Source organism: Chroicocephalus ridibundus, chromosome Z, assembly GCF_963924245.1.
Source record: "Chroicocephalus ridibundus chromosome Z, bChrRid1.1, whole genome shotgun sequence".
NCBI lineage: Eukaryota > Metazoa > Chordata > Aves > Charadriiformes > Laridae > Chroicocephalus > Chroicocephalus ridibundus.
The window spans coordinates 35,866,291-35,890,698 of record NC_086316.1 but is presented as its reverse complement, the minus strand read 5'-3'; the positions used below and the strand labels follow the sequence as shown (position 1 = coordinate 35,890,698).

Sequence of the window (24,408 nt, the reverse complement as noted above, 5' to 3'; positions counted from 1 at the left end):
TGGGTGACAGAATTGACACTCATCAATTAAATTTTATATAGTTAAGTAAGAGAAAACTAAACAACTCATTTACCAAAGTCACAGCACATGAAAAATAGTGTGAAAAGTCTGTGGCATACAACATTACTGATGTAAGTAGTGTTTCTTATTAGAGATTCATAATACTCAAATGTTTAAAGTCAAGGGAAGATGGGAAGACAGTCTGAGATACAAGAAGAACAGTACATGTATGTCTCAAATTTTAAAGCAATTCTCCATTACTTTATCTGTAAAAGATGGCATATCAAATAGTTGATAACAACATCATTTCTTCACTAGTGATGTCATGCAGCAATACCACAGATTATACCCCCTGCTTTGTGAAATGGAGCATTTATCAAAAAAACTCAGAAGCAATGAACAGCACCCAAACTAAATGAAAAAGCTATACAGATTCTATCTTAGGATTAGACCCCAAAAGAGAGCAGGAAACAACCAGAGAAAACCCACTTTTAACCAGTCTCTTTCGAATAACTACTAGAAAGAAGCAAAGTGAAAGATTTCACAAAACTTAAAATCAGCATGGACTCAAAAGGCAGGAGGCATTAGTCCACAAGTTTCTTTGAGCTTTTCAGTGTTTTGGGGGGAAAAAAGAAAAAAGAAAAATTGCCTGTGTGAATTCAGGCTGAATTCACTGCAGAACTGTGATCCAATGAGGGAATCTTTCTAAAAGCTCTCTACTAATCAACAGGCTACCAACACCTTCTTTAGAAATGAATTATGGTTCTAGACTAACAAACACCCTAAGATTGATATCAAAAACTCAACTTCATTCTGATATATAGACTTCTAATAAATTAAAATAGGTACAGCACCTGATTGATCACTTAAAGGACTAGTGCGATTAACTAAGAAAAGTTCAAGTTAGTCTTGAATTCAAATCAAGGCTATAGGAAGCTAACTCTATGAAGTCATTTGAGTACAGACACACTGTGAACTCCATCACCTCTGAGAAGAGACCAGAAAGCTCATAAGATGATGAGTTGATGGTTTTAGCCTGCAACTGTGCAGCTATTTATGTATTACTCTTTGGTTTCCATGCCCTATATCAAAATACCAATGCCTGTAAAGAATTATTTCCAGAGGCTGATATTTAACAACTTGGAATTTCTTAAAAAGAACAAAAAACCCCACCCACTCATGTTATAAAACATCTTAATTACATCTTTAAATTTATCAGTAAAGGAAAACTTCATTCTGACTACAGCATTACATGAACTTAACTAATAATCTTTATCAAAGAAATCAGACTGCCCTCTTGTGGTCTCTTAGAAACTTTTTACTAATTTACACTTAAATTCACGTTGCATGATTAAGTTCTAATATGTTTATTTTCTCTTTCTACTATGGTGACCAGAACTAAAACAGATTACATCTAACTTCACAACTCTCCTCCAATTCCAGCATTAGAAAGAATAAGAAAATAAAATAAGAGAAAAAGCTATGAACAATGAATCCTACCAATCCTTAACAATTACAGTAAAAAAATATGTTAGAAGGTAACTGTTTTTGACAGCGATAGAAATAACCTGCTGCTTACATATAGGAATGTTTTGGCTGACTTACCAAACAGTCTTAATACCTCTAAACACAGATCAAAGAAATTTACTCACCAAAAGTACCATAGAATCCTCTAGGTCCACAAGTGCCAACACCGTATTTCTTCAGAGATGCCTGGGCCGCACTCTTTAACAGAAAAGAATTACACTAAATATTTATTCCCACACTAGATGTCCAACTCTTCTATACACTTCACATTGACAATTTTATAACAATGCATACAGGCCAGTTCTTGCACCACGTAACATGACTGCTTTACAGAAAGTATAATAATGTACTGAATTCTATTAATTGATTTCACATCAAAACTATTTTAGCAAGGTGTTTAAGCATCATTCGCTGTATCCTAATTAGTAAGGACATTACTATTCTGACTTGATAATAAGCTAGTAAGCAGTAAATACATCAGTACTTACAGCAGTAACTAACTTTAGTAAAAAGAAACAAATAGCACAAAATTACAAGGTTTATAATGTTCCTTGCTGCTTTAGAAGTATACTTCCTTGACAAAGTTTGTGCTTTCTGAAGTAATTTTTAATTTCAGGAAAACATACAAAGTAAAAAAAGAATAATCACACAAATACAGTAACTGGAAGAACTCACCTTAACCTTTTCATTATCCAAAAGTCCAAGAAAGTTAAATGATGCAAAGTTTATGCATTCCTTGCCATTAACAGTGATTATATGGGTAGGAGGACTGAAAAAAATTACAGACTTATTATTATGAAGGAACAGTTACCATTTTCACAAACAGTCAAACAGTACAGGACTTTTGTTTTTCAACAGTAAAAGGCACACAGCTTTTTCAAGATTCCCTCTTTCCACTTCTTCCTTTAGAGCTGCCAATCAATATTTAAGTTTAGTGTCAAGTCAGAAATATACTACCATACTCAGCAAAAACTGTATTCCTGTAGTTTAATAAAGAAACTGTAAACACCTTTCTGAGATATTTAGTTTCATGATTCCTTGTTGAAAGCTTAACTTATACAAAGATGACTCCTGAAGAGATAAAGCATTTCCTTTAAAAGCAAAGTGAGATCTATCTGAAGAAGGAATACTATAAATAAAAAGGAAATTTCATTGCTACTTACTTCCACAATAGAAATTAATTTAAACCTGATGTTTTTGTCATAAAGCAAACCCAAAATACCTATCTTGTAGTGAACAGGGCTCCTGAAATATAGGTACTAGCTGTAAGCAGACAGAAGTCTAGTATTATCTGTCATCTCAAGTTTCCAATTCTGTTTAATCTGTAACCATTTGAATAACTTCTGTAATCAGGAAACACAGAAAATGTAAAAATACCCAATATTAACAAATGAACAAGAGCACAATATATATGAAGCAAAGGGCAGAGAAATCTTCTGCCTTAAAAAATTATGGTTTAGATAAACAGTTATTAAAAAACGGGAGATAAAAATAGCTATTACCTCTTTTAATGCAAGCATCACACCCATGTGCTGTATTCTAAAAGCAATCCTGTTTTGGCAATTATATACAAAATCAAAAGTTTTCAATTAATCACTCAGAGTGTTGAAAAGTCTCAAAGCTAAGCCTAATACAAAACCTTATGTCTGCCCACTTCTGTATGTGTTGTCAAATATTACAGCTGAGATCCTATACTATTCCTCAAACACGCTAGTTTCAACAAGCTTTTCCCACGTGGAAACGAGAACTGAGCAATTTTCAACGATCAAAATTAAACAGGGCTGCTCAAATGTCAAATGCCTGTGCACAGCTGCTCCAAATCCGGTTGCTGACAATATTTCAATGGGTACATTTGGTGCGCAAAGCAAATGAACTTTAAGCCCAAGCTAATCACTACAAGTTAAGAAAAACACCTAACTGCCTGAACTTCGTTTACAAAAACCTCCATTTTTGTTTTGTATCTGTTCACTTTAGAAATTAAGTACCTGTTGCTTCAACCAAGCAATTGCAAAGCTTACAGAACAGTAACACAGTGCATGTGCCATGCATCTTCAACACTGTCATTCCGTGACATTGAAGTGACACAAGCTGAACCTGACCCCACAAAGGAGCAGTCCTGCATTACTGCAGTGCACCTTCTGCACAGTAGTAGCGTTATACAGTGCACAGCAAACTGTCTTGGGGAACTGACTACCATTAAAAATATACCTGGATTTGTTCCTCCGTCTTACTCATTAACAAGCTGCACCAAATGTTGAAAATCCTATTAGGCAAAACAACTACGCAGATACTCACAAGAGCAGACATACACAGGCATTCTGGCACTAATACCTGGTTCAGTATATTCCCAGCATACTATAAATCCAGTAAATTCACAATTTGTCCCCACAGCTCCACCTCTCAAACCCAGAAAATAACACCAATGTTCACCAACAACTTGCCCCTAACAAAGCTGCAGCCCTCACAAAAACATGACCACACTTTGCTATCAGAATTTTACCCAGCCTTCTAAAGGAACACCCCTGGTTAGGAACACTCATGGAAAAGCTTATTCCAGTCAGTAATTACATCCAAAACATGGATGTTAACACTACCATAAAACCTTCCTTGCAACGTCAAAAACAACAAGTCTTTGCAAAAGGCAAACAGTGAAACACTTGATTTTTTTAGTTTCATGCATTTCCCTTCCACTAGTATAACGCAGCTCATTAGGTATCATGGTTAGGGCCAACAGTTATGAGATACTGAGTGATCCATCTGAAACCGTGAAAAAAAAAAAAAGTCATTTCAAGCTATATTCAAAGAACTTGCTAGTCTTTTAGAAATTCTGTCTTTTAAGGACTGAAAGCACTCCATCTGTACTTGGACCTCTCACCTCTTAAGTGTTGCACGTATTGAAAAATCAGTCACAGAAGATGATAAAGTTAAAAGCCAGATCATGTGCCCTTTTTATTTTAAAGCAAAATGACAATCGGCATGAAAATTTCGCAGACATACTGATTTAGGAAACAGGTTTACAGTTTCTAAATGACATCTTGTACAACTAAGCTATCTTGCATAGACTAGTGCACAGAAAGGCTACCACAAGAAGTAACTAATTTCCGGACTGTGACCAAGCCATCACAGGTAACTTCTTCAACACCGATTCAAGATGGAATTCAATTTTTTTTGCTTGGACAAGTCTCTGCATTATTAACTTTGTTTATCATTTGGCAACATTATGCAAGTCTTCAGCAGAAAGACATGTACTAACATAAGGCACAACCTGCCTTGCATATTGAGGGAGAAGGAAGTTTCCCTCCCTCACACAATAGGTAAAAAAATTTACTGAAGTATTTAATATTTCCTAAGTGGTTACGAGCCTATATAAACCACATCCACACATTACTGCCAATATGCAATATTAAACCACTGCATACTAAGATAATTAAGATTTATGTAAATCATCATTCACAGTAGACCTTAACGTATGTAAACCACTGAAAGAAGACTACCTCATTAGCATCAGTATGGACCCCCTAAGATACTAACCAAAAAGAGGTAGAAATGCTCTTGAGCTGGAATTAGCATGTATTAATTCTGAAACATGTGTTAAGTTTATAGGCCAAGTTACAATCTCATAGCCGTTGAGCCACTTACAGGAAGGTAGATAGTTGGCAGTTTAAATGTTACAAGCCAAGCGCCAAGTTTTCTCCATAGTCCCTCTTAAATTTAACAGCCACAACACTTCAACATTCTGTCACAATACATTCCCTAGCTGTAACTACTGGTAAGTTTTAAGTAATTTAAACATTTTCTGAACCAATCTAAACAATGTATTTTTTCATATTTTTTTTTAAACATCCAACACTTCCTTTAACTCCGCAGTACTGCTTGTTTCAGAATTCTGAACAATAACATAAGGAGTGTCCACATCATAGTTGATTAAAATAGGCATCCAAGACAGCCTTTCCTGTGGTGGCAGAACCATCAAAATGGAACTCCGTATGACAGCGAATAATTGTGCTCTGTCACTAAATTATTTTAAATTATTAGAGTCACTAGAAGGGTATTAAGAATGCTTATATTGTAAAAGTTACTGACATAAACAAATCCGCAGTTTGTGAAAGAAACTTCAAAGCAATTTCTGAAGTCCTGTGACTCTTGCCTAAGTCAGCAAACATTTTAAAAGCCTCATAACACACAAGAAAGTAATGCTGAGCCATAATTTCCTCAGAAAACAATTTTGCCATCAAGCATCTCCAGTTCTGGCTGTCCAAAGAAGAACAACGTTTCACGAAGCGCCAAGTGGCTAGCCACAAAATCAGTTTCTTCTGAAGTGATTTGTGATGACACAGTTTCCCCCCAGTCCCTACAGAGCAGGTGGTAACCACTTTTGGAGTTCTAAGTTTACATATCCAGAAAAAAAATGAAACTACCAAACAATACAGACCCACAATGAAGGCAAAGATAAAGTGTGTCACCCCCCCCAGTATTTAAAAAAAAAAAAATTACAACACTTAAAGTAAGAAAGGTGTTCTTAGTAAGATTGTCTTGATAATGTTGCAAAACCATGACCATCTCTTCAGTTGCTAATTCAGTCCTGCTATCTAAAAATGCAATCAATTTATGAAAGGTTTTAAGGATATGGAAATGCTTAGTAAGAAATAAGCTTAAAAATATGGACATCAAGTATTTGAATTGAAATAAAAAGCAGAATGTATTTTGGCTACATTTACCCTGAAACAATGTTGTAGTTGAGAGCTGGGTGATCTTTCGGTACAGGAGGTACAAGAGGCTCTGGCTGCCATTCTTCAATCAGCTCTTCTTTTTCCTGAAGAGGGGAAAAGAAATACTGCTCAAAAAGGATTTCCATTAGAAAAGACACTATGTGCTAATAGACACTTGGTAATGGTTGTATGAAAAATTATGTATGCTAACGTGTGTCACCTTTCTGAGACACTTAGAATTTATATTCTCTCAGTATGTTCAATTGAGGGACTCTGAATTCTTCACAGGGAAATGGATGTAAAGAAAGACAGACCAGTTGTGTCTGTGCATTAAAGATCTCACGATACGACAACTAAGAGAAAAGATAATAACTTGGTGTCCCTGCCAAATTTTAATCAATACTGTTTCATTCAAACTATTAATTATGAAAATCCTCCCCTACAGTTTATGTAATTGAACACAAATTACATAATAATTGAATATGAATTACCTCACCTTACATTCTCAAGTCTTCAACAGTGCTGTTTAAGCAACTGTGACACTAAAATACTTAGCTAAGTAACACATAGGCGAGCAGAACACAATGGAGAAAAACTGCCAAATGCTCAAAAAATGGTTACACCTACTAAACCATGCATCTCTCACCTAACCATGGAGGAATACTGAACGCACACTCATTTTCAAAGTACTTTAAACTATTTGGAAAACCTCAGTTCAATGATTTTCCAAAGGGCATGCAGTGGACCAGCATAACAGTTAAGACTAGTTCCACATAAATAAGCAACCACTCCGGCAAATCACCAAAGTTGTATTTCATACCATGAAAACAGAACTTTCCCAGAGGATTATTTACTAGTACAGCAAGACACCTGATAACATCTTTGTTAACACACTAACTCTGAACAGTATGACTACAATGGGTTTATATTACTCTATCATTTCAAAAAGCAGCAGAACATTTTAGGCTATTTATTTCAATACCAAAATATAAATTCTGCAATTGATTTTTGAAAACATCACACCAATATCTTTTTCCATTTTTTTTTTTTCCAAATACACTTTTCAAAGCCTTCAAAGTACTAAAACAAATTAAGATATGAAAAAATCAAAAGGAAACTACATGCAACAGTATAACTAGTCTCCTTCATTTTTACCACTTCCCTTTTACTAAGCTAATAACTTTGTTTCTAGGTATTTCCAGAGTATTAGTTAACATCCCAGGAGCTCCACAAAGGTCTATTTCAAAACACAAATGGAAACATCAGTAGCCCTGTATTTCAGAAAAGATTCTTTTTATGTGAGCATAGTTACTTGTGTTTCCAACATGTTGCAGATGTACTTTAAATACTTTTTTATTTAACTTGTGTTAGATTTCTTACTGAAATTTAACCTATGTGGCATATATTTTAAAGGAAATAAAATACCATTAATATGTGCAACAGAATTAAATATACTCAATTTTTTTGAAGTGACTACACTTACGTTAAAAAAGTGCTTAGTTTCTTTAGCCACCATAGGACAGACCTGAGATTGAGCCTTGCACGCATTGTGTATGTGTTAAAATGCTGCTCTACACATTAAGGAAAGCATTAAAGTAGTGGGTTTATTGATTTACCCTGTACTAGTGCCATTCATCGCATATCAAATAGCAGATTTTAATGCTTCAATTAAAAAAAGCCAAACAGATAACTGAGGACCATAGAACGTAACTGTGTGTATTGACTACTATTCATTGCTGCATCCTGTTATCAAACCTCATGTTTGACATGACTCAGCAAATACCTCAAGAACCCTATGGGAGAAGATTACCAGATGATTACACCATGTAAAGATTAACATGCAACATAGTACCAAAATTGTGGAAAAGTAGTACTCAAATTCAGGTTAATCTCAGAGTGGAACCACAACCATAACCCTGTATGCTAAACTCCACTAATCTAATACAGAGAGTAGCAATTCTATCCTTGACCCAGGACAGGTACTAGTGTGTATCTCTATACCGTATTGCTACTTGAAAAAAAATAATAAATCAAAGATGTAATTTAACAGTAAGTGTGCTGATCCACCATGCAGCACAGCAACCAATATACAAATTCAATTAATTTTTTTTCGCCATGGAACATAGCAGAAAGAAAAATATTATTTACGGAAGGGCACTGTAACTACAATAAATTAGCACAGTACAATTGCAGTTTAGATCTGTGAACATAATGAGCAATTCTTAATTAGTGTTTCTCTCCCCCGTTCATGCTAAGTTGTAAGAAGTTTCCATTCTTCCCTTTGAAATGTTTGCAGTACACAAACTAACAGCATAGATGAGATGTAGCAACATCCTGTTTTTTAACACAAAATAAAACAAACAGAAGACAACTAATCCTCATTTCAAACAACACCTTTTCACTAATTCTAGCTCACATTCCTTCTTCTCGTCCACTACACGGTGTTTTGCTTTTTGATGGATATAGGAACATGAACAACAAACAACTGCATCTTCACATCTTATGTCTTCTGTCTCCATACGTACTTAGCACAGGCAGTAGTTTATCAAAAACTTTTGTGATAGAAGTTCCTTTATTATGGTGGGGGATTGGAGATATTGGCAATGAAAATGAGTGCCAATCTTACTCTAAAACGGCCATCCACACTGCAGATGGGACAGTCCATATTCCTTTCTCCTTGCATTTGCCAAATACCTCAGTACACTGCCTTGCCCAGCTCACTTTTCAGGGTAAACTTGACCATCTCCCTTATACCAAAAAGACAGAACAGAAGCAGGCCTTCATAGTGACCCCACACTCAGAACAGCACTTTGGTTGTCTAAACAGGCACCAAATTTTAGACCAATAACAAGCATAAAAATGTTACTTTTCAAACATATAGAGAAATTAGACTTCAATTTACAATGTAACATCCTCAGTAAATAGTTGATTCACTTATTTCTCCTTAGTTCGTTGTACAGAAAGTATCCACTTGATGAAAAGAATGAACTCAAAACTTTGAATTTCCACTCTCTCAGGGTGCAGCATAAACGAACTCTCAGCTCTTCCTCTTTCCCTTTTATCATTCTTTTCAATTTATATAAGCATAAATGTTAAATAAAATATAAATATCAATATAAAAATATATTTTTATTTTTATGACTAATATACAACACAAAAATATAAGACACAAAATGTTTATAAGTATATTTTATAAATTATAATATACACACTTATTTATACATTTCTGCATATATAAACATTTTAAATACATTTATCCAAATAAATAAAATGGGTTGGGGTGGTTATATTTTGTTGGTTGTGGTTTTTACTTTTTTAACACCAGACGCCTTGGTTACGAGAAATACTTGGGTGCAAACATATCCAAACCAAATTATTTAAATAAGTTGCCTTGTTGTCCCGGGTTTTAAGAAAAGGTAGAAGTTATGTTCCTGAAGACAGTTCTTAGCCAGCAGTAGCATTCTGAAACAGTGTCATGCATGTATCTGAGTCAATATCCAAAGAGTAATAATATTTTTTTTATTTGCTGGTCCTCAAATAACAGGTCTTTAATTTCATGGTATTTATAGAATCATATATTAGCATGGCATAAATTGGCACAAAAAAAGGTGCATGCTAGTTAGAAATTTCTCTCTCAAACTACGCTAATACTTAAGAGAATCTTTACCTACATAGAGAGTCTTGGCTCAAAACGACTGAAAACCTTTACAAGAACAGACTACATCTGTGCTTCCCTCTAGAACAACATCTGATCAATCCGAAATTCCCGCAAGTTCCTGCAAGAGAGCTTTTGTGGCCTACAGTATTTCTTATCCATACATGAAACATTTGTCTCCGACAGGAACTTACCAGCCTCCTGACTAATAAATTCTAATAAAACTGTTCCCATGCTACTACTGCAGCAAAAAGACTAAAACCAAAGAAAACCACTATTCCTCCCATCCACAACTGGTAAGATGTGGCTCCTCCTAGTAGGACTTCTGAGATTTTGAGAGAAAAGCCAAGGATCATTTACTGCAGACTGAAAGACATATATCTGCAGGGCACCTTCCTTCCACACAAATGGTTGCTGGCTGGAGCATGAGCTCGTAGCTAAATGATGCCCTACAACCTCCCACAGCCCGCTTCAGTCCTTAGCGGCATTTTGCTGCTTTTCTGTACATTTTGTGTGAAAAGCCTGCAAGAGTCGATATGTCTAGCACCCTGTCTGGCCACAGACTTATTGTACTTCCCAAAATCCTCGACTATTGGGAACTTCCAGCCACCGAGAAGTACTCTTTTTAGTTAATGATTTGGGAGATTTCATTATTTTGGAATAGAACCAATAGGAATACCTACAAACACTGTTATTAAAGGGTGACAGACAATCAGTTGAAAGCTGATTCCTGCACTGGATTTCGTAGTGCTCTTGCTACACATTTGACTAAACCCAGAGGCCACTTTCAGGGTGGATTTCTTCACTGTTTTAGAAGTATGACTCCTAAGAGCACCAGATTGCACAATCTATCATCTACCTCTGGTTCCCCAGGACAGACTGGTCCTGACAGATCACATTAAGATGGCTGTGCAATAGTGGTATTCTTCAGTAATATGTGCAGCCAGCTCCGGTCTGGCAGCATCCCTAACAATAGTTCACAGAGAAACTCCAAGTATCATTACACAAGGGGCTGACAAAGGGTAGCCTGAGCTCCACCACCTGAGCCGTCCTATCTCCAGTGCCTGTACCTGAGCAACCTGGTATTTCTTTCTGGTGTGGTAAAGACTAGACACCACAGCATGAATCAAACTAGAACAAATTAGATGGCAAACCAGCAGCCTCCTCACCAAAGAGCTGGCATGTTACAACATGCAGCTCAAGACACACACAGAAGCCTGGGATCCCATATTGCATGAAACAGACTGAATGGGTCTGGCTGGGATGGTGTTAATTTTCTTCATAGCAGCTCCTATACCGCTGTGTTTTAGATCTGTGACCAAAACAATGCTGATAATACACTAATGTTGTAGCTCTTGCCTTCTGTTTCTCACTTTGCCCCCACAGTGAATAGATCAGGGGGTGCACAAGAGGTTGGGAGGGGACACAACCAGGCAGATGGGCTGAACTAACCAAACAGATATTCCATACCATATAATGTCACGCTTACCATCTGTGGATTTTTAACGAAGGACTTTTAGTGCAGGTTTTTTTCCCCACAGCTATTTTCCTATACAAAATAAATGATCTCTTTTCACAGCAGCTACATTGTAGAAAAAGAGATGGAATCACCCCATACCTCCCATGTATCAACGTGCTTAAGATTTCTGCAACCCACGTAACACTATAAACTCTCAGTTATTACTCACGGACACCACACGTACAGACCGATCACTGCCCTACTCTCTACACTCTTCTAGTTCATTTTGTTTGGTGGTGTTTTTTCAGTATAGCTTCCATTTTTAAAACAAAGCCATCCATTGAGTAGAGCTAATGCTAGCTTTTCATAGCTTAGCAGTTATGGTCACACCAATTCTTTTGTATTACACAGAATGTCAAACATTGCGCTACTTTAAAAGCGCTAACTGAAGTGTTTAAACAATAAGCAGTTTTGTAGTCCAAAGTAAGCTTACCCTTTGAAATCCTAAGAAAAAATAGCAAAATTTGTGATGCAACAGTGGTTCAACAGCTAAATATATCAATAGCTATAAACTGTTCCCCTAAAGAAAAATAATTTTCCACCACACCTTAGGTGTTAGATCAGATCGCTCTTGAAGCTTGTATGTCTTGGAGAAAAGAAGTCTGATTATCCATAGAATTAGAATACCTTCCAAAATGAGATGGTAAGCAGGAGCCTGAAAATAAAAGCACAAAAATAAGTCGATACAGAATTCTGTTTGAATCAGTGTGACACTATGCAACAGTTTTGTCTCTACTAGTACACTCAGAAAAAAAACCACAAAGCTGATCATCAGCTGATATGTATTTCTAAATCACTAAAAATCAAAATGATACGAAAGTGGATTGCTTTGCAACTATTACTTGTAGCTGTTAGCTTGAGTTTGAATGAATTTATTATCTTGTTAATAAACAAGGCACACTCTAAATTGATAAGCGGTTTCAGTTCCACATATGCAGATAAACTGAATTTTGAGAGTAAAGGCAGATAAGCCGCACAGGTTGCACCAACACCTGTGAAGACAAAAAGCTTTCACAACAAGTAGAAGTCTCCTGAAAGCTTGAAGGTCTGTGTCATCTCTACACACCCACTTCAACCCTACATTCTTATAACTTATAGTCCACCAGCTGCCGCAGCTACTACTATTTACAAAGAAACCTAATCCTGTCCTCATAGCTCATTTTTGTTAGTTTTACAAGCACTTTGAGCAGGTAGAACCCAACACAGTTACCAGAACCAGTTTTGCCTCTGTGCCATTCACTCTCTTGTGTGGGCACAGTATTTAGGAATATATAAAGCAAACCAGAACAGAGAAATGATCCAAGTTAAATTTAGCCTCTATGGACTGCTTGGAGGGAAGAAAGTAACTTTCTTCTGGCAGCACAGTTAGTTTAAAGTATATGTGGAGTTATAGCATTAGCATTTGACACCTCATTTTATGGATGGCTTCAGTTATTCCATTTCAGAAAAGCTCCTGTCTACACCATGGATATCTACTATTTTTGAAAGACTCAAAGTGCACACACACTAGTGCACTCCCCTCTTCAACTCAGTGGAAGAGCTCATGCGCATCAGTTTTCTGGCGGGATCTGACCTGCCAAGAAAGGAAGTGGAATGCACCACACATCCAGAAGCTAAAGGAAATTGAATGGAATTTTTTAAAACCAGTAAGGAGTCCTATGGCATATCAAACTGCAAATAACACATTTGCAAAGTACTTTTCAGTTCACCAAACACATTAAGAATACTTTTGTACCTCATGACAGTTAGAGGACACATGGTGCAAGTAGCAGCAGAGATCCACACAAACTACTTCCTCGTGCCTTTCTGTGCCTACAATTATCCTGAATTCACCATGCTACCAGCTTCAGTAGCTAAGCAATTTTACATTTGTACTGCATACCCTAAAATAAATGCATTAAAAGTTACCAACCTTTGCCAAAGGAAGGGAGGGAAACAGACTGTTGATACAAGAACACTGTCTATCGCCAGGACATCCTTTTTAATACCATGAAACTAACGCTGCGTACAAACGTGCCACGCTGATCCCCTCCGGGGAGAACTCAAGCATAAGCATTTAAAAGTTGTTTCTTCCTCTGTAAATAACACTTGTAAGTTACAAACCCTGACCTTACACGCAAAGAACACTGTGAACCTTATTAAGGTTTAATGCTCTGGTATACACCTTCACTGTAGCTTTATACCTAAATAGAGAAAAATCTAAGCGTGTGCACGTATTGTTTTCAATACGTAAATCCGGCGCATTCCCCATGTTGCGAGGGCCGCCTCCCGCGGCGGCACTGATCGGGGGCACGGCCCGGCGCCGTCCTGACGCCCGACACCCCGCGGGGCAGCGGCGACCGTATTGCCCGCTCCCCGCGCCGCCACCCCACCGCCGACCGCCCCGCCGCGCCCGGGGCCCTGTCCGCCGTGCCCCGGCGGTGGGGTCCCTTCGGCACACCCACCCGCCCTCAGCGGTCGGGCAGCACCCCGCGCCCGTGGCCATACCCAAGACGCACCTCGTAGAAGGCCTGCACCATCTCCACCAGCACCCACTGCTGCCCCATGCCCGCCGCCGCCATCGCCGCGCCCGTCCGCTTCCGCTTCTACCGCCCGCCCGGCCTCCGCCGCCACCGCCCCACGCCGGCGTCAGGGGCGGGTCCACGTCCGGGAGAGAGCGCCCCCTGCGGCCCGGAGGCCCGCTGAGGCACCGGCACCAAGGCGGGGGGAGGTGCGGGCCTTTCTTAAATTCAGTCACGGTGGTTTACCAAGAAACGCCTTTTCCGCCAAGGCGTGCGGCCGTGCCGTGCCGTGCCGTGCCCCGGCGTGGGTAACGGCGGCGGCACAAACTGCGGTTTCCTCTGGCGGCCCCGATCAGGGAGCCAGGAGGACTGGGAAGTTGCGCTCCTCGGGTTAAATAGATGAAATTAGCTATAAATTGAACTTGCATAAGAAGATAAACTCGGATGCACTGGTGTGTGCTCCCTCACTACACTTCAAACCTGGTCCTCTTTCTTGAACGCGCTGGTGCAATCGCGGTGTCACCTTCTCCGCACCCACAGGCTTCTGAGCCCCTCACCCACCTGGGCTGGAGGTGGCCGAGGGGCAGAGCCCGGGCTTTGGCACCTGTTGGCACACGCTAGGCGTGCCGCCTCTATACCTGTAACTGGTGACTTTGTTGCTCTAAGAAAGTGTTCAGATCCTTGGCTAAACTGAACAGCAAAAGCGAAACTATAGCGGAAATAATAAGTAAATTCAAACAGGAGGAGAAGTTACGACTTTCAGAGTCTTGCCAAAGTGATCAGCCATAAAAGCTGAACATTGCTGGGGAGAGATATACCTCATGAAGAAACAGAGTAATGGTGAAGACCTTGCACGCATCCACCCAAGTGTGGGGAGGTGACTGAGTCCATGTGCACAGCTGCGCAGGACTTGAGCGACTGCCTAAAGAGGCTGTGGAGAGGATGGGGAGATGGAAAGAAGTTTGCTTAGGAAGTGAGGTAGCACTTGATGGAAGGGGAACAAAGGACATATTGCTGCTTAAGGAAATGTTTGGGAGCTGCTTCACTGAAGCTAAACAGCTGTGGAGAGCTTCTCATGGTCTGCTGGGAGAGCACTGTGGAAGTGCACCCCTGGGGCTTCACTCACTAGTCTTCACCATGGTTAGAGAAGAGGAACCTGGGGCAGCAGTTGTTTAAACAGATGATAGTGAAAAACTTGGGTGCAGTGGTTAACAACAAGCAATGAGTTACAGTTTTACAGTAGCGGAAGGTTAAAATCAGTGAACTTCACTTTCACAATGACTGAAATGCGTAATAGTTAATCTTCTCCCTGAGGTTCTGAACCTAATGGTACGCTTGTCAAATTCCAGGCTGTACACAGTAAAGACAAAAAATGTGGTTTAAGGCAGGCTATCTGAAAAGTCAAGACAGAGACAGTAAAAGTCCCTTTTGGTTTTTAGATGCATGAAGATTATTCTGTTCACTGTTAAGTACTTCTGTGGGTATTCATCATGCTGGAGAGGAGTCTTGGGCTTTTGGGAGATGGCTGCTACTACCAGCCTCAAAGAATGTGTCTGGTATGCATCCGAGTCCCAAATTGCCCCCAGAAGAGTGGGCCACATTAGTTGTCTTGGTGGGCTGCAGATTAAGTTACACCCCTGCTTTCAACATCAGATTCTGACTTTCAATGTTTGACATACATGTGTATGATGGGGACACCAAGAAATTGATTTTGTGAAACAGCAGATGAATTCTTTCCAGCTTGGAATGCAGTGCAGTTAATAAGATACAAACCAGTAATTCTTCTGGCAGTGAATTCGGAGTTCCTGGTCTGGATTATCATAGGGCTGGGTCTCTCAGAATAATGAGCCTATCCCTATTGTTCAGCAGTTTCATTGTTCCAACACAAGGCAGCTGTTGCTAATTGCTTAAGGCTGCTGTACTTCTGACAGCAAAAAAAAGAGGGGGAGTTGAAGGGAGAAGTCTTTTGCAGTGGCAGTTTATGGCTGGGAAGAAAGGGGAGAGGAAAAGCATCTTGGGTCTATCTCTGTACTTAAAGTCCTGACAAAAGCTATTGAGATAGTGCCCTATGGAAATTCCTGCTCTGGAAGTGTCAAATTTTGTCTTCCCCTCATATCCTCCAGTTGCACGGTATTCCTAAACTGCTCTTATTGTGGACTTTCCTCCAACCCACTTGTTTCCCACACCCTGCATTGAATTCCCAGCTTAATTCCTCTGGGTCAGCTCTGGCATGGCAGTTATCCAGAGTTGTTCTCTGGTCACTCCAGAAGCAGAAAAATGTGACTTGGTATGCCTATCAGGAATTTTATTTTTCCTAAATATCACAGAGGTAGCCAGTGCCAGTTATCTTTGGTTCTCTTTGCTCTATTAGCTCTTCCTCTAGCTTCTTCATTCTTACTCTGTCAAGTATGAGATGGAGAGTAGGAGCTGGAAGTAGAAGAGAGGGAATAATGTCCACTCTCTTTCTGCACTCTGGTCTCAGCCATGGCTCCTTTTGACCTGGTACTTTGTCAGCTAGCAAGGAGAGAGAATGGCAGTAGGAAGTTATGCATAACTGTGAGGGGATGGTGATGATTACTGCCATCCTACTTGTATTGCTCTGTTGGAGATATGTACATGTAGGGGATGGTAGGAACAGAAATGTGGGAACAAGTCCTGAGAGACATTCACTTCCCACCACCACCCCCAGCCTCCTCCAGCCACACCCAAGGAGGAGGATGATGGTTGAGGAGATTAGGGACATAAGGGAGTCTTTGCAACCATTTTCACATGTTCTGGGTGGTAAAAGCTTAGCTTATATTACTGTGTTTTTAGTGCGCCTAGTTGTAACTTGCTGGATCTGTGGCTACCCTCAAAAAATAATAAAAAAAAAAAATAAAGCATTGGGAAAGCAGTCCTGTACTGGCAAGGAGAACAGCAGGATAGTGCTAGTTAGTCTTTTCCGGTTTTTGTTGTCTTGAAACCTGATGCTCAACCAAGATGATGCTGGCAGCAAGCACAGAAAATATCCAAAGTCAGTTGGAAGCTTAGTATTAAAGCCCAAAAATGGAGTCCCAGATCCCAGTGTGAAGCAGAAAGATGTTGCAAGAGTACTGTGCAAGTGCCAAGAAGAACTTGAATATCAAGTTCTGTAATTTACCTGATATGTGGAGGAGTAATTGTTCACAAGGCAAGCGGAACACAGGAGAAATTTAGTGTTATCTTAAGCGATGCATCACTGCATCTTGGAAATGTGCTTATTCCTGGATATACAGTGAATGAGTTCTGGATTAGCTTCACCTGCAGAAACCTCTCTTAGCTCTGCCTGGGAAGCATCTGGAGATCGCAACCTTTGACAAAAGCTCTGTGTAGGAATAAGGGTACCTACTGGTGAGAGCACTGATGCGCTCTTGCTATCCCAAACTTTACTGCGGCACCCCTACAATTGTAGTGACAAAAAGGCATAAAGTGGAAATGCCATGATGGTTTCCTGGCATACAATGGGGACCAAATGTGACCTCAGCTGTTTGGAGTTAAGGACTCTTGTAACTGTGTAAGAGTGGCCAGAGTCCTCTTTTTAAAGCATATCCACCCAAAGCTGGACCTTTGGAACAAAAAGCTAACTTATCACAGTGATGGATGTAGGCACAGCAGTCTGTCTCCTGCTTACACTTCTTTTCAGTGCCTGTTTCCTGTGGACTTGGCAGCAATGGACTGCGTACCTAAGTTTCCAATGCATGGCACAACTAAGAGTCTTAAAATGGAATTGACAACAGATAGGCCCAGTTCTGTGATGACTAACGCAAACTTGTTATAGAAACTTCTAGGAAACCCTCAGCCAGGCTGCTGGGACCACTAACAGAACAGACACTGTTTAAATGGGAATGTTAGCCTTGCAGAGAGCCAGTTACCCATATGTGGTGTTGTAATATTGCTGTTGCAGAGTTAGATCTTGTATCCGTGTGGCTGAATCCCACACATCCCTGATTCAAGACTTCAGACATATTCATGTTGGGGATTTGCAGCTCTGAACTTTCCGCTGGGCTGGTTGCCTATACTGCGGAAGGAAATAGATGGGTGGCTCACCTATTTCTCTCACCCCACAGCTGAACTGATGGCCACCTTCAAAACCTTAGTCCAAACAGCACATGATTTACTCCAAATTGTGTCAGTTTAAATATCATTTCTGTTAGAAATACAGGCACTGTATTAAATAGAATAACTTTGAATTTGTGTTCTTCACTTCTTCTTGTCACACTTTTTGCTCACACTGAATTGACTAATTGCTATTTCCCACAGCATATATGGATTAGAAACATGGCAGACACCATGTTCGGACTTGTACCCAAAGTCACTCTAATGGAGTTAAAGCAGATTTGCCACGATGAAGTCAGGATGACTTCAGGAAGAGAGTAATTCTGTCGAAATAAATAATGCAGTATGTTGTGAAGTACTATCAGCTCTTCACATGCAAATTGTCCAAACTGACTGCATTCAAACGTGTGTGCAGAGTGATATGTCATAAAGGTATGTGCCTGCATCAGACTGACTTTTTCTAGGCTGAAAAGTTTCATATGCTATTTTTAAAAAGTGGTCTGATGGGCTAATCTGACATGAATTTTATGTAACAGACATGATATGCACCATATGCAAGGTAGAGCTCGTGAGTTGCAAGATGAGAAAGAAAACTACAATTGGCATAAATTCTAGCCATTGGTAAGGTGGCCAATAAAAGTTCATGTGGTTTGGCCCTGAAGGTTCACATTCCATACCTCCTCTGACTACCACCATGAGGCCTCCTCTCTTGAGAGTGAAACTAGAAGAGAAACAGAGGGATATTAACCCTGAGTCAATTCAGCTTATATACCTGAAGATTTGGACTCTGGTCTAAAACAGAATGTCTAAGAAGCTTTCTTGCCAGCAAGTGTTTTCCATACTTACTATTTTGTCATAGAAGTTTTAAAGGAGGACTTCATCTTCTGATGCCCTGACTAGGTAAGAAACAGTAGCCTAATGCAGCCCAAATAGCCCTCTGTGTCGTTACAAAAAATGTCACAATGGTTTGTACAAACCCCTCTACTTCTACAGTACTGTTATCCACTTACATATGTCTTACATAAAAATGGGGTCTCTAATGAGTGCTTTTACAACAGCAAACAGTGGAACTGTCATTTGCAGGTTATTCTGATGCACAGAGCCTTAGATGCTGCAGTACTGAGAAGCACGTAAGTGTGATGTGTGCAGCCATTGCTTCACATAGTTGCAACTAGATGCGTCAGAAAAGGACCCATTAAAAAACCTAAATTAGCATGGAAGCTGCCCATTTAAAGTTGTGAGGGTACCGGTATGCTTTGAGTCCTAGATGGAGGTGAGAATTTTGTTGTTCTAGTCAGATATTGGAATCTTTAAAGGTAAGATAATTCAGTCCATTTTTTGAAAATGGAGCAGTGCGTGCTGTATATTTAATTTGCTTGCAAAGAATAGGCAGATGAATAGACAATTACACAGTCATGATGTAATAGGTACGTGGCTATATCCTACTCCAGTTTCAAAACAGATCTTAAGCAAAGCCTGTGAAAGATTGTGTCCATATCACAGATAAGCTGTTCTCTGTGCTGGATTGTGACTGTAAGCGTTGCCCAAAATTTCAGGTTTAGAGTATGGTCCAGATGCAGCAAACCTTATTGGAACAGCGCGTGCTGGATTTAAAACTGCATTTTTAACATTAAAAAGGCAATTTTGTCCTCTTGATATGAAGAAATGCAATAGATACCTATCTTCCAGCACTGGCCTTAATGAATTGCCTTTGGATCAGGTACCACAAACCCAGTTCCTAGTCTTAAATTTGAATGCATGTTAAATCCATTCAGGTAGTGGACCATATTTAAACATTAGCAACAGATTTATCCTCTTCATTCTTCCACAGTTAATTGCCAACAAATCCTTCTGGTGAAAAGTAGAAAAGAACTATTGAGCTTTTTGAGGCCTGCAATATTGCAGAACTCAGATCAAAAACTGGATGAGGTTGTGCTCTGTGTAGTTGCTATTTTTGTTGTCCTTCTGAAGAATGGAATGACAGCAAATAGTTGCAGATTTTGGCAAAAGCAAAAGCATCTCTTGATCATACCTTCATTGTGGTGCACGTGGCTGAGTTTCTGGTAGCTTCTTCCATCCACGTAACACTATGAGGCATTAAAACATTTTAGTATTCCATGCTGTCTTAACATCCTCAGGCTGAGTCTTTATTTCAAGTTTTAAGCAAGCTGTAAATCTTCACAAATAATTTCCAGGAGCTTTGAGAGCAGGTAGAGCTGTCTTTGGGAATATAATCTTTGTTTTTCTCCTTAATGACGGGGTTTCTTCATTGAGGTCTGCAGAATATTCAGTCCTCTTGGCAATTCCATTGCACTGACTTTAGCAAGCATTGATTACTAATGCATTAACTGAGTCTGTGACATCTTCTGCAGATGTTGGTAGGGCTTTTTCTGTTTGTTTTTTCTTCATTTTATCTGAACCACTGTTTAGACGGTTCTGCATTTTAATAGTAACAGTGTAGTGTGCAGCATGTAATTGTAAGACTCTTACTAGCATACTTGAGTTTAGAAACAAGAGACTTCAGATGACATTATCAGAGTAGAGATAAGGTTGAAAACTTATGGTAACTTCAGCATTTTAATGCATGGTTTTCACGATGGAGTTTGCTCCTTTGAAGATATGTTTGTAAAATTGCATGTAAATGAAGCAACTAAGTTTCAGCCAGAAAAACACAAAGTAGTCCTTTGCCAACTCATCCTTCTTGCCAATCTACTGAAGAACAGGAAGGCACTGTATTGTTTACAGATCCATGTAACGCATACCAGAACACAAGCTGAAATTCTTTGTGGTTATAGGTAAAATGTGTGTGCATGTGTTGGCAGAGCTAGTCAAGTCTGACAGGCAACACCTTGCATATGTTTGCTACCCAGAGAGTTGCAACATAACCGCTACGAATTCAGAACAGATGTGGCTGAAAACATTTTTGAATTGATAGAGCAATGCTCTTTCAGGCTCCAAAGTTCTTATCTGGCTTTTAAACCATATTTTACCTTACTAAGGTCTCAGTAAAACCATAGGTCCCTATTCAACTGCTGTTTCATTGCCAATTAGTGGCATACAAACTGTGTTCTCCATTATTAAGCACCCATAGTCACCCCAGATGTTTCACAAAATGAAGTCATTGCAAGCAGCTGACTTCTAGAAGATAAAATAAACTGGATAAAATGATAATGCCAGGAAGTAAAGTGATTGTGAACCCCTCCACACACTTTTCCCACACAAAGTAATTGTTGAAGTGTGTCTTTCAGAGGGACCTGAACAGTCAGGTTGAACAGGGAAATGAGACAACACACCAGTCCTTGTTTAATGGGTGGATGTTGGTGGCTTTATAAGACAGATGCTGATCTTTCTGACACCTCTGAAAATCTAAGTGAAGGTCTGCTGGAATCAAAGATTAACTTGTTTTTGAAGCTTTTCGGAATTTCCCAGTGCATTCTTCATCATCGTGAAACACTTATTGTAGCTTCGCTTCTGTAAGATATTTGCACTGGAAGACAAGTCTGCAGCATGCAATTTTTTACGTCAGCTGCTGAAGTGCTCAGTTTCAAGTGAAAAAACTGGCACAACTTAACCTGTGCTCCATCTGAATATTCTCCTAATTATTCCTGATTATCCTGATAGTTTTTTCCTTTCTCTTGAAGGAAATGACTGCAACTTTGCAGCTATAATGGTAGCATATTTTAAATATAAATTCCTACTTATACCATTGTTTCACTTTAGAATTCATATTAAAATTAGGACAGCCAATGTCTTAAAACAGTCTTCCGAGAAATGCAGTGGACTAGAGGTTGCATAGCTTGTGCCTTTTTGGTTTGAAAAAGCAAGCCAGTTTTCAGTTGCTGTTTCTTCTTTGCAACTTTTTTGTCTGTACTTCTGTGTTACATTCTGACTGATTATTTTAAAAGATGACACTAGTCTTAATTAACATGTAAGATGATAAAGCAGCTTAAAATCAGTTAGTCTTTGCTTAAACATTGTAAAAAAATGGAACAACTCTTCAAAGTTTCTGAGTTATTTTTCCAGGAGACAGAAAAGGACAAACGTTCACTATTATCCAGTAGAGAAGAATGTGAGATGAGAGCTTACTTTCTCCTATTAGTACCAATAACTTGTGGGAGGGAGAGAAATCTGGAGAAAATTCTGATAAGTGCTTCATTCTTGAAAAAGATACTTTTTGCTAAATATCTGTGCAAAGAAGCTGACCAACTCTATCAGCTCTGATGATCACTATCAAAACCAGAAAGTAAAGTAATCCAATCACTTTCTATCCTGGTAGGTTTGCTGTGTTTTTCAATGATAACACATTTACTTTTTGTCAAAAAAAGAAAAACATTGAGAACATTTAGTGGTACTTCTAAGCAAATCTTAATTCCTTCTGTACCTGGGAAGTAAAAAGTCTTGGTATGATTCTTTGAATTGTGTCTGTATTTATGTAGAAAGAAAAGGAAACCATTAGGTGGATTCTGTGGCATTTCTCCTGTAGTACTTCCTTGAATTTCTGTGTTCAGTTTTGTGATGCTGTAATATTACCTGTGTTTCCTTCTGCTCCAAGCACGGCTGGTGAAGCAGGAATCATATGTTGTTAAATTGCCCAACAGTATTATCATGAAACGGGTGGCTTGTGCAACAGGAGTTTTTACAGTCAATTCATATTTCAAGGCTTTTTGTGTATGGCTCTCATCAGGAAGTGAGCGAGACAGTAAGAATTTAGAGTTGTGGTACCAGCATTCCCAGACGCATTTCTTTATTCCATATGGAGAAACAAATGTGTAAAAACCATTTTGCAAAACATTTTCCAAGTGATTTTTCTGTTAAATGTTTTAACCAAAATTGGACATGTGTGGCTAGCTACAGAAACAAGGCCCTTTTTCCCCCTCAACCACACTTGTATTGCCTCATAGAGAAACTTGTGCAAAACTTCTCTACCAGGTTGGTGTTCCTAAGACTGCAAAAGTACATTGCAGGGCTTGAAAGAACATCAATATTGGCTAGATCTGAGACCCCACCACTAAAGTAATTTTTGGTAAGTGGTGTAAATTTCCATAACTCCGCTGAAGTAGCTCTGACAGCTAACAGGGTCTGTCAGCTGCAACTCACTCAAGAGGATTACTCCTGCTCCCACTAACTTAGAAGACAGATAGTGTTCTAGTATCCAAAGCTGTGAACTTATGCTTACTTAAAGTAGTGCACACTCAGAAATGAATTCTGCTACCCTCAGAAATGCAGGGTCAAGTACGGGACATCAAATCCAAATTTTTCCAGTTATTTTACTTGCTTTCTGGTTTAGATCTCTAACCTGCCAAAACCAGGATCTGAGAATGGATATTTAGGTGCCCAATTAAAAAAAACAAATTCTATGTTAGAGAGGAAATGTATTTAAATCCCAGACAAGAAATCCCAGTGGAGTGTCTTTTATGGATTGATTCATTATTTCTGTGGTAAACTGGCAAAGTTAACTGAGAATAATCATCCTAATTTTCTTAGTTTGAAAGCGTAAAGTAGAAACTAAATTGAGATACAAAGAATTTTGTTTTTTTCTTTAGATCCTTCAGTCTTGCATTTACGAAAACATAGAAGGAACATATTTTGCATATTCCTAGACCTTTGTGGAAATAAGTGAAGTAAAACAATTGTGCTGTTCAGCAGATGAAAGTTGTTCATGTAATTTTGCAACTGCTAGCTTTTTTTGCAAATGCAAAGTGGTGGGCACAAGGGGACATCTGCTGCCAGAGAGAGGCAATGCACTGAAGCCACTTGACACTAGAGCTCATGCAATATTGTTGTAGGAAAGTAAGTATAACAGAGGTCATTATGCTTACCTTACACGTTTATGCCAGACTCCAGGAAAGATCTAGGGATTTTTATGTGTGTGTGCTTGTTTTTGTGTGTGTGTTAGGAAAGGGCAGCAAGAAGGCGAGATGAGGTAGCTGGAAAACCAGATCTTATTTCTTGATTCGTTCACCTCAGAGCTGTAAGAAGGGCTTGCTCACCCAGATGCTTCAGCAACTGTTTGAAGTGGTGTTATGTTCTATGTTCTACGTTCTCTGCTGCAGTCCCTAAAAATCCTGAAAGCCCTTTCATTCAGCCAAACAAGGTGCTAGCCCAGCACTAGAAGGCTCCTACGTGAAACAGTTGTGCACTGCAAGTGAATGGTAGGACCAGGAAGTTATCGGTTTGGGACTGAGCTGGCAGTGGTCTCATTGCAACTAAATTAATTTTTAAGTATATGCAACTTGCATAGGATTTGTTAGCAGTCTTGAGGCAGTCTGTAGCAAATATATCAATGGATAAAAGGCAACATTAATACGGACAAACTTGTCTTAAATTTATCCAATGTAGAAAGGGCTTTGTCAGAGCAATTGTTAGAGGCATTTTAGATCAGGGCACACTGATATTTCACTGGAAAGAAGATGTGCTATTTAT

At 39.2% G+C, this 24,408-nt stretch overlaps 1 protein-coding gene across 1 annotated transcript in view; it reads right to left on the bottom strand.

Moving 5' to 3' along the window:
- The window catches only part of SPTLC1 (serine palmitoyltransferase long chain base subunit 1), a 41,514-nt gene extending 27,494 nt beyond the window's left edge, over positions 1–14,020 (bottom strand). The window contains exons 1-5 of the mRNA XM_063321489.1: positions 13,909–14,020; positions 11,958–12,065; positions 6,246–6,340; positions 2,203–2,296; positions 1,653–1,725 (exon numbers count right to left, since the gene is read on the bottom strand). Of these exons, the coding sequence (XP_063177559.1) occupies positions 1,653–1,725; positions 2,203–2,296; positions 6,246–6,340; positions 11,958–12,065; positions 13,909–13,971 (433 nt within the window). The 5' untranslated portion in view covers positions 13,972–14,020. The remainder of the gene's footprint in view (positions 1–1,652; positions 1,726–2,202; positions 2,297–6,245; positions 6,341–11,957; positions 12,066–13,908) is intronic.
- Positions 14,021–24,408: the final 10,388 nt, after the last annotated feature.